Raw genomic sequence first — 9,592 nt, 5'->3', positions numbered from 1 at the left:
TTTGCGACATTTTATTTCAAACAAGAGTTACATTCGCTTTTAAGTCTTCCATGAGGTTTTCAAATCTTACTAAAATTTCCTCATTTATGTTTACACCTTATATATATTCCAACTGCAAGACTAATATATACATATATGGACATCACTTGTATGAATAAAACATCGATAACTAGAAATTTTCAAATCGGAAAAACATCAATGTTTTGTAGCTCAATTAATTGTTTGGGCGAGAAGATTAGCGTAGAAATTAATGTGGTTCAAATTACATAAATATGAAATGAAAATTCATGTATGTTTCTTGAAAATCTATTTTTTTTTTTTGGAAAAAAGAATTTTGTGTTAAGTCAATATTAAGAGGGACGAAGTAATAAAAAGTAGTTCGAATAAATAAATTCATTATCATGAAACTAATTTAATTTCACCTCTATAGTAACTATATATATGTGTGTGTGTGTAAAAATTTTAGTGGCATTGAAAGTAATAATTTATCTCTATCCTAAAGTACAATACATGTAATAAATTCATCCTTTGTCTCCAAGACAAGTGTTCTTGGACCATGCCCAATTTCTCCTGACCTTTTTCACTAATGTTGCATGTTTGTCCTATACATGCTAATTCACAGAAATAGAAGTGTCAATTATGAAGTTTTGTTCTATCTATTCTGACTAGGGAATTTTATTTACACTTTTGCAGAGTGTGATAGAGGCATATACTTTGTCAATACATTAAGGGAAAACAAAATGTATAATTTAATTATGTTTTCTTTTGTTGAATAATAGTCTATAAAAAAAAAATGGGATGTTTCGTTCCAGTCAATTATTCACATTTAAATTCAATATAAAAAGTTCACCTTTCTTCGGTCAAGATTCGATTACATGAGTTTCGATTGTGATAATCTCACTTTTTCTTCCTTTTTTCAACAATCGTTATAATCTCTATACGATTCAACGTTGAATTGTCGCGATTCACGATTATTGTAATATTCTGACTGAACAACGTAATCTTTTATTCATTCCATTTTAGATCTCGTTCCTAATAAATTATTCACATTTAACCAGATTGTAATTTTTGAGTAAATCCGTCTTTCTTAAGTCAAGACTACATTAACCCCATTCTATACTAAATTTTTGTTGTGATAATCTCATATGTTCTCTTTCATTGATCGTTATAATTTTTATTTGATTCAACATTGAATAGTGGCGACTTGTGATTATTATAATAGTTACAGAGTATTATAGTTGGCAGCGTAATCTATTAAAGTAAAAACATGCGAATTCAAATATAAATTTTATTTTCATGCGAATCGTAACGTAACGTGTGTGCACTTGCAGTATTTTGGGGGTCTTCACTCCACACGAAAACTGTGAAGTTCGGACAGTGGTAAAGTGTCTTTGAAGAAGAAGAAGAAGAAGAAGAAAGTAACAAACATCATCGTCATCCAAACCTAAACAGCAACAACTACTGTAGTTAGAACTAACGTCATAATAAGCGTAGAAACAAATGTGAAGAAGGTGAGTCAAATTGTTTTCTTTTAATTAATAATGCCATAAATGTCTGTCTTTAACCCACCAAGAAAGAGATATGGAAATGACAAGAATGCCACTCCGCACACTCCAAGCGCCACCGCTGTGGCCGCTCTCCAGCACCGTTAACCGGGCCCCACTTAGGAGAACCCTTTTTCTGACATTCACAAATTTTTACTCCTCCCGATCCCAACATCAAAAATATTAATCTTGGTTCCTGCTGTCCCTTTTGCATTACGCGTTGAACCTTCAAGTTTTCCCTCTCTCTCTCTCTACTTCTCTCTCTCTCAATTGTAGTATATGTTTTCATTTCTTGAATCTTTTTGTAATTGTTTTTAAAGAAACACTCCCAAGTTTTTTGTCTTTGTCGATCATTTCTTCAACCCTCGTGGCGTATGATTCTCTGATCCACACCCACAGCTCACAAGCAACACAGAGAGAGAAAAATTACTTAAGAGAGAGAGGGAGAGACCCTTTATCATAAACAGGGGGTTTCTCTCAAGAAAAGAATCAGAGAGAAAAACCCACCCACCAAAAACCAGAAGGACTCTCTCTTTATTATAACACCGACATTTTCCTTCACCGAATGCAATTATACTTTTTTGTTCTCATTGGCGTCTGTTAATGTATCATTTTCAGTTCATTGTTTAATGGGAGGGGGTTGTGTTTAAGAAGAAGAATAAGGCAGAGGGACACTCGCATTTCTTTCTTCCTATGGAGTGAATCATAGTCTGTTTTCTTGCTCTCTGTTTCTATTGATTTGAAGTCGTTTCACAGTGTATGAGTCGTGAGATTTGAGGGTGCTGTTTCTCGGATGGATACGAAAGGGAGGCTTGTGGCTGGTTCACATAACAGGAATGAGTTTGTACTCATCAATGCTGATGAGATTGGAAGAGTGAGTTCTCTGAAAAATCAAGCTCTCAAAATGGATGCACTTTGCAACACAGTTTTCTGTCAAAATATTTTTCTTTCTTGAGTTTCTTGGCCATGTGGTCGGTTTCTTGTTTGAGTGTTGAAAGGGGTGGAAGTGCTGATTTTTCCGGTTTCTTTCTTATGGTGGCGCGTCATTTTAGTATGAGATTTTTGGTCTTGAAGCTCTGATTTGTCAGGGTTTCTTTTCTTTTTTCTTTTTAAATTTAAGCTCTGATTTTTTGAGTTTGATAATTAATCAAACTCATTTTAGTGGAGACTTTTTCTCTGATTTAGTTTCTCTGGGCTACATTTTCCACTGTTCTTGATTTCAGGGCCTGTCAAAATTCTTCTCACTGCAATTCTTTTAAGTTCGTTTTTCCTTTGTAATCCTTCAATATAAGTTTTATTATTTGGAAATTTGGTTAGTTCTTGATCCGCTGTTAAGTCATTGACAATTTATTTTCTTTCTGTCGGCAGGTGACTTCTGTGAAAGAGTTGAGTGGACAGATTTGTCAGATTTGTGGAGATGAGATTGAATTCACTGTTGACGGGGAGCCCTTTGTTGCCTGCAATGAATGCGCGTTCCCTGTTTGTAGACCGTGCTATGAATATGAGAGAAGGGAAGGCAATCAAGCTTGTCCTCAGTGCAAAACCAGATACAAGCGAATAAAGGGTAATTTATACTTCTTGTCATTAGTCCAACTTTGATTTCTTTTGCTCTCCAAGAAGTTCGATTTACCAGCTGCCAAATTTTCAGGGAGTCCCAGAGTCGATGGAGATGAAGATGAGGATGAATTTGATGATTTGGAGAATGAATTCGATTATAATGCTCAGCACATTGCTGAAGCATCTCTCTCTTCTCGCCTTAACATTGGCCGAAGTGCTTCTGGAATTTCTACTCCGTCCGAATTGGATCCCTCAGGTGTTATCTCAGAAATTCCTCTCCTTACATATGGTCAAGAGGTAGATGCCATTTCTTTTTATTTCTTGATCTTGTTTTACATTTGTTTCTGACTGCAAATTTTAATGAAAATGTTCGTCTTGATGAAGGATGATACAATCTCAGCCGACAAACATGCTCTAATTATCCCCCCTTTTATGGGCCGGGGGAAGCGAGTCCATCCGGTGCCATTTACCGATTCATCCATGACTTGTAAGTGTCTTTTGTGCTGACATTTTAGTGTTTCAATTATGTTTCTGGATCAGTAGTTTACAGTTTGGACATTGTAGTGCCGCCACGACCGATGGATCCGAAGAAAGACTTAGCTGTATATGGCTATGGAACTGTTGCCTGGAAGGAAAGAATGGAGGAATGGAAGAGAAAGCAAAATGATAAACTTCAAGTGGTTAAGCATCAAGGAGATAAAGGTGGTGGGGATGAGCTGGATGACCCTGATTTACCCAAGTAGGTCCATTCTTTTTGTTTCCTTTCTCATGTGCTACCTAGAGTGTCGGTGGTCCGGCATTAAATGATATTATTTACTATACTACTTTTTTATAGTTATATATATATATATTATTTCTCACTGATTGACTTCTAGCTTTTTCTCCCTTCTTCTTTTGAACAGAATTGACTTTAGCTTTTGCAACTACTACCATGAAGCCGTTGTTAATGGATTGAATTTAATATTAACCTACTGTGCTAACACCATTAATTAGAGATTTGAAATGGCTATTGCGTTCTTGTCTGTGTTGCTTTACATAGAACAAAATGGTTTTTTTCTTTGCTACACTGGGCTTAGCCACTCTACGGAAAAAGACCAAAGTGCATTTGTAGGAGTCTGTTGCTAGGCCTAAAGTTACTCAGTTGGAATGCAACCTAATGCCTAGTAATCAACTAAATCATTATCTTTTGGCAGCGAGGAATCATGGCTAGAGAATAAGTCATTTATGAAATCAAGATATCATTTCTGGTTTTGTTGTAATTATTAAATGCAGAGAAGTCTTAAGTAAACTATGTTAATCTAAAGAACAGAGCAAGAAATGATGAAAAATTATCAAGTTGGACTGGCCTGCGCAGGATGAAAATGGGATGGAGCTCAACTGATGTAGATGACATTAGACAGTTGTAATAAATTTCTTCTGATATTTTGATCTATCATTTTGTATGCTGTGTAATACAAGAAGCTAATTCAGAGGAGAATAAGCAGAAGTTTCTGCAAATGTTCTGTGCCAAAACCAGTTAGTAGATAAAAATCTGCTGTGCGGGACATGATTGTTTTATGGAATGTGAATCACCTATGCCTGATTTATTGAATTGACATATCTTTCCACTTGGGCGTTGTTGGTTCTTTATCCAATCTTGCATAGATCAGGAATATTTGATCTATCAACCAATTGGATATTTTTTTTCTTCAATTTATCAATTTTATCTTATTATGGGACTTCCATGTGCTCCTTAGCCCCTAAATGCTTATTCTACGGAGCTTCGCTTATGCTTTGAGGATACAAGTGTAGTAGATATGCATCAAAAAGCTTTCTGCTACCCTCCTGGTCAAGGGACGATGGGTGGAGCTGCATATTTCTTGAGAAATTTTAGAGATAATGTCCTCAAATTTCTAATGCATTATCCAAATGCTCAATTAATATATTCAGATTTTAATGTAATCAAAATTATACTTCTCTCTCAATTGTTAATTTGTGTAATCTGTTGAAATTTCAAGCTTGCATAATCCATATGCTAAGGAAAATTCCAAGTGCTTGCTAAGATTCATTGTAGAAGGTTCTTTCTTTAAACTTTTTACTGACTTTATTATATATTAAATTTCCATTTATCCTTATTTGCAGGATGGATGAAGGCAGACAGCCGCTTTCCAGGAAGCTACCCATTCCTTCCAGCAAGATAAACCCTTATAGAATGATCATTTTACTGCGAATGGCAATTCTTGGATTGTTCTTTCACTATAGAATTCGTCACCCTGTCAATGATGCGTATGGATTGTGGCTAACATCAATCATATGTGAGATTTGGTTTGCTGTTTCATGGATATTTGATCAGTTTCCAAAGTGGTTCCCTATTGAGCGAGAAACATACCTAGACAGACTGTCACTAAGGTAAACTTCTTTCATGCTTCTATTCTCTGTTTACATCATGTCTCGTTCTCATATGACTTCTTCCAACCACCTCTAGTTATCTCAGTACTTTGTCGCTGAACTTCTGCATGTTGAACTTCTGTACCAGGTATGAGAGAGAAGGAAAGCCCTCTGAGCTAGCTTCTATGGACGTATTTGTGAGTACAGTGGATCCCATGAAAGAACCTCCACTTATTACTGCCAACACAGTTCTTTCTATACTTGCTGTGGATTACCCCGTTGACAAGGTTTCATGCTATGTGTCTGATGATGGTGCTGCCATGCTTACTTTTGAAGCTCTTTCTGAGACATCTGAATTCGCCAGGAAATGGGTCCCGTTCTGCAAGAAATATTGCATAGAGCCTCGGGCTCCTGAATGGTACTTCGCACAAAAGGTTGACTATTTGAGAGACAAGGTAGAACCAACTTTTGTGAGGGAACGTCGTGCAATGAAGGTGTGAAACCTTTCACCTTAGTTTGTTGGACAATTTTCCAGTTTCTTTGACATGCATTAGTTCACAAAATGTACGTCTTATACATGTGTGCATCGGATGACTGAACTCTTCTGCTATTACTGTTTCAATGCAGAGAGAATATGAAGAGTTTAAAATTCGAATTAATGCTCTGGTTGCCATGGCGGCAAAGGTTCCTGAGGAGGGTTGGACCATGCAAGATGGAACTCCGTGGCCAGGAAATAATGTCAGGGATCATCCTGGAATGATCCAGGTACACTGAGCATTCTGTTTGGCAACGTCCTGCCTACTCACAGAAGGGCACTTGGCCAAGGTTATTCAATATTTAACTTCGTGTTTTCTTGACAGGTATTCCTGGGTCAAAATGGTGTTCGCGATATTGAAGGGAATGAGTTGCCTCGTCTTGTATATGTTTCTCGTGAGAAGAGGCCTGGATTTGATCATCACAAGAAAGCTGGTGCAATGAATGCTTTGGTAACTATCTTTCCTGTTCTATTGCCTTTTGAATTACATAGAATGATGCAGCTGTTTAATCTGTGATTTTGTTTCTCTAATTCCAGATACGGGTCTCAGCTGTTATCTCAAATGCTCCATACCTACTTAATGTTGATTGTGATCACTATATAAATAACAGCAAGGCCTTCAGAGAAGCTATGTGTTTCATGATGGATCCTCAATCTGGAAAGAAAATATGCTATGTGCAATTTCCTCAAAGATTTGATGGAATTGATCGGCATGATAGATATTCAAACCGCAATGTTGTCTTTTTTGATGTACGTATAGTTCCTTTTGGTGTGTTCATCCTACAACTTAAGGAAAATTGTGGTTTAAATTTTATGTACAACTTTATATGGAACACTGGTTTCTATCTTAATTGCTAACAGATAAATATGAAAGGGCTTGATGGGATCCAAGGTCCAATTTATGTCGGGACTGGATGTGTCTTCAGGAGGCAAGCACTTTATGGATATGATGCCCCCAAGAAGGCAAAACCCCCTGGCAAAACATGCAATTGTTGGCCAAAATGGTGTTGCTGCTGCTTTGGCTCTAGAAAGAAGAACAAGAAAGGGAAATCGAAGGAAAACAAGAAAAAGACCAAGAGCAGGGAAGTTTCAACACAGATTCATGCTCTTGAAAACATTGAGGAAGGAATAGAAGGTGAGAGATTAAATATCAAAGTTTCACCAACACTAAACTGCTGCTCTAATTATTGATGGTGCCAATTCAAAGATATGAGTGGATACTTTATCGCCATAGAAATCCAAGATAAAAAAAAACAGAAGAAGAAAAGAAAAGAAAGAAAAAAGTTACGGTTGGATTTTGTCGGCTCATAGATTATCAACAGATCACATTTTAGAGTGATCATCTGAAGTTTGGTACTCAATTGTTTTTCCTTGTAAATTTGCGAGCATATCAGTGGAGTATTGTGCCTCTCTTTTTGTGGTGACATCTTTTTCCCTTTTTGTGTGTGGCAGGAATTGATAGCGAAAAAACATCCCTCATGCCCCAGATAAAGTTTGAGAAGAAATTTGGACAGTCGCCCGTTTTCATTGCTTCAACACTTCTAGAACAAGGTGGTGTACCCCCAGGAGCAACATCAGCATCACTCTTGAAAGAAGCCATTCATGTCATTAGTTGTGGTTATGAAGATAAAACAGAATGGGGAAAAGAGGTACACTTTGATCCTTAGAAATTGTCTCCCCTCAATTTTTTGTTGATTTATGCACCAGTCTCACAATTCTATATTGCCAGATCGGATGGATTTATGGTTCTGTTACTGAAGATATCTTAACGGGGTTTAAGATGCATTGCCATGGCTGGCGATCAGTGTACTGCATACCCAAAAGACCTGCATTCAAGGGGTCGGCCCCAATCAATCTTTCAGATCGTTTGCATCAAGTTCTTCGATGGGCCTTGGGATCAGTTGAAATTTTCTTGAGTAGACATTGTCCTATTTGGTATGGATATGGGTGTGGCCTGAAACCGCTGGAGAGATTTTCATACATAAACTCAGTTGTCTATCCCTTGACTTCACTTCCTCTGATTGCTTATTGCACTTTACCAGCAGTCTGCCTGCTTACTGGAAAATTCATTGTCCCAGAGGTGAGCTCAGACTAAAGCATAAGCTAGTTGGCTAATCGCATAAATTTCTCTGCTATAGCTGATGTGTTTTTCCCTGCTTTCTTAATTTCCATGCTTAGTAGGGATGTATTCGCCTGTGGGTGGAATATGTCCAATACAACTGTGGAAGTAAGGTTTCTCCTTTAACAAAACAATGTGTCGTCGTGAAAAACTAAATGTGGCTTTGGGTCGGATAAGTAACTGAAACAAGACTTGATACAACCAACAAGATCTCTTTGAAATTCTTGTTAGTTACTTTTGAGTTCTGGGAGTAGTAGGAGACATGATATGTTTGTTGTTATTACTTGGAGTGATGTTTGGTGATGCAATCGAACTTGTGGGTGATGAAGCATTTAGCTTTCCTTAAGATTATTAGCTTACATGGCCATTCAGCTGATAGGTTTTCGTTGTTTTCTACAGATCAGCAATTATGCCAGTATAGTTTTCATGGGCCTCTTTATATCGATTGCTGCAACTAGTATCCTGGAGATGCAGTGGGGAGGTGTCGGAATCGATGACTGGTGGAGAAACGAGCAGTTTTGGGTGATTGGTGGTGTCTCATCTCACCTTTTTGCTCTATTTCAAGGTCTTCTTAAGGTTTTGGCTGGTGTAAACACAAACTTCACAGTTACGTCAAAAGCAGCCGATGATGGAGAGTTTTCAGAGCTTTACCTCTTTAAGTGGACATCTTTGTTAATCCCACCCATGACTCTGTTGATCATCAACATTATTGGAGTGGCCGTTGGGGTTTCAGACGCCATAAATAACGGGTACGAATCATGGGGCCCTCTTTTTGGCAAGCTATTCTTCGCGCTTTGGGTCATTGTTCATTTATACCCCTTCCTCAAAGGTTTCATGGGGAAACAAGACAGACTTCCCACCATCATCGTGGTATGGTCCATTCTTCTGGCTTCTATATTCTCTTTGTTGTGGGTTCGTATCAACCCATTTGTGTCAAGGGACGGGCTCGTGTTAGAAGTTTGTGGGTTGGATTGTGATTAGATACAAAGGATAAAGTTTTAGGTGGTTTTGAGTTTTATATATGTAGAAAAAAGTTGTTTGGAACTGCAAAATAGAGATTAATCTCAGGGCGAACCCTGGAAGCATTTTGGTCACCAATGAGTGCATAAACAACATAAAGGAGTTTGGAAGAAGCTCTGGGGTTATTTGTGTGTAGATAAAAAGGTGCTAGTGCACACAATTAAATTGTTATGCAAAGTTTTATTTTTTTCTTTCTCCTTTTAGTTTATTCTTTGGATAAGTTGTGTTCTGTAATCCCAAAAGAACAAGAAGTTACTCTTTTCATAAATTATATTCCCTTCTCAATAAGGGCTTGATAGACGAATGTGAATGTCCTTTCATCCTTTACCAGCCTACAAATGCGCCTCTTATGGTTTCTTTTTCTTCAGACTTGGTGTCTGTTCCTTTACTTCATTTTCTTCTTCTGGTTTATGCCAGTTCAGATGCATGCACCAATGGTAAATTCCCTTC

The 9,592-nt window shown here is 37.5% G+C and overlaps 1 protein-coding gene across 1 annotated transcript; it reads left to right on the top strand.

Annotated features, from left to right (window-relative positions):
• Positions 1,744-9,442, top strand: LOC105179361 (cellulose synthase A catalytic subunit 2 [UDP-forming]-like). The gene is made up of 14 exons (XM_011102968.2): positions 1,744-2,418; positions 2,913-3,108; positions 3,193-3,398; positions 3,486-3,588; positions 3,666-3,840; positions 5,223-5,489; positions 5,617-5,962; positions 6,096-6,233; positions 6,329-6,454; positions 6,541-6,753; positions 6,865-7,138; positions 7,456-7,652; positions 7,733-8,083; positions 8,522-9,442. Exons 1-14 carry the CDS (start codon positions 2,338-2,340, stop codon positions 9,101-9,103), a joined length of 3,255 nt encoding a protein of 1,084 aa, XP_011101270.1. The 5' UTR covers positions 1,744-2,337; the 3' UTR covers positions 9,104-9,442.

Source organism: Sesamum indicum, linkage group LG2 (assembly GCF_000512975.1).
Source record: "Sesamum indicum cultivar Zhongzhi No. 13 linkage group LG2, S_indicum_v1.0, whole genome shotgun sequence".
NCBI lineage: Eukaryota > Viridiplantae > Streptophyta > Magnoliopsida > Lamiales > Pedaliaceae > Sesamum > Sesamum indicum.
This window is presented reverse-complemented; position numbering and strand designations above follow the sequence as displayed.

What these genes read in the sequence shown, in the direction of transcription:
- LOC105179361 (XM_011102968.2), top strand. Translation starts at nt 2,338, where the DNA reads ATGGATACGAAAGGGAGGCTTGTGGCTGGTTCACATAACAGGAATGAG. An exon ending in TCCTTACATATGGTCAAGAG is followed by an intron (nt 3,399 to 3,485) that starts GTAGATGCCATT and finishes GTCTTGATGAAG; the next exon opens with GATGATACAATCTCAGCCGA. An exon ending in GATGACCCTGATTTACCCAA is followed by an intron (nt 3,841 to 5,222) that starts GTAGGTCCATTC and finishes CCTTATTTGCAG; the next exon opens with GATGGATGAAGGCAGACAGC.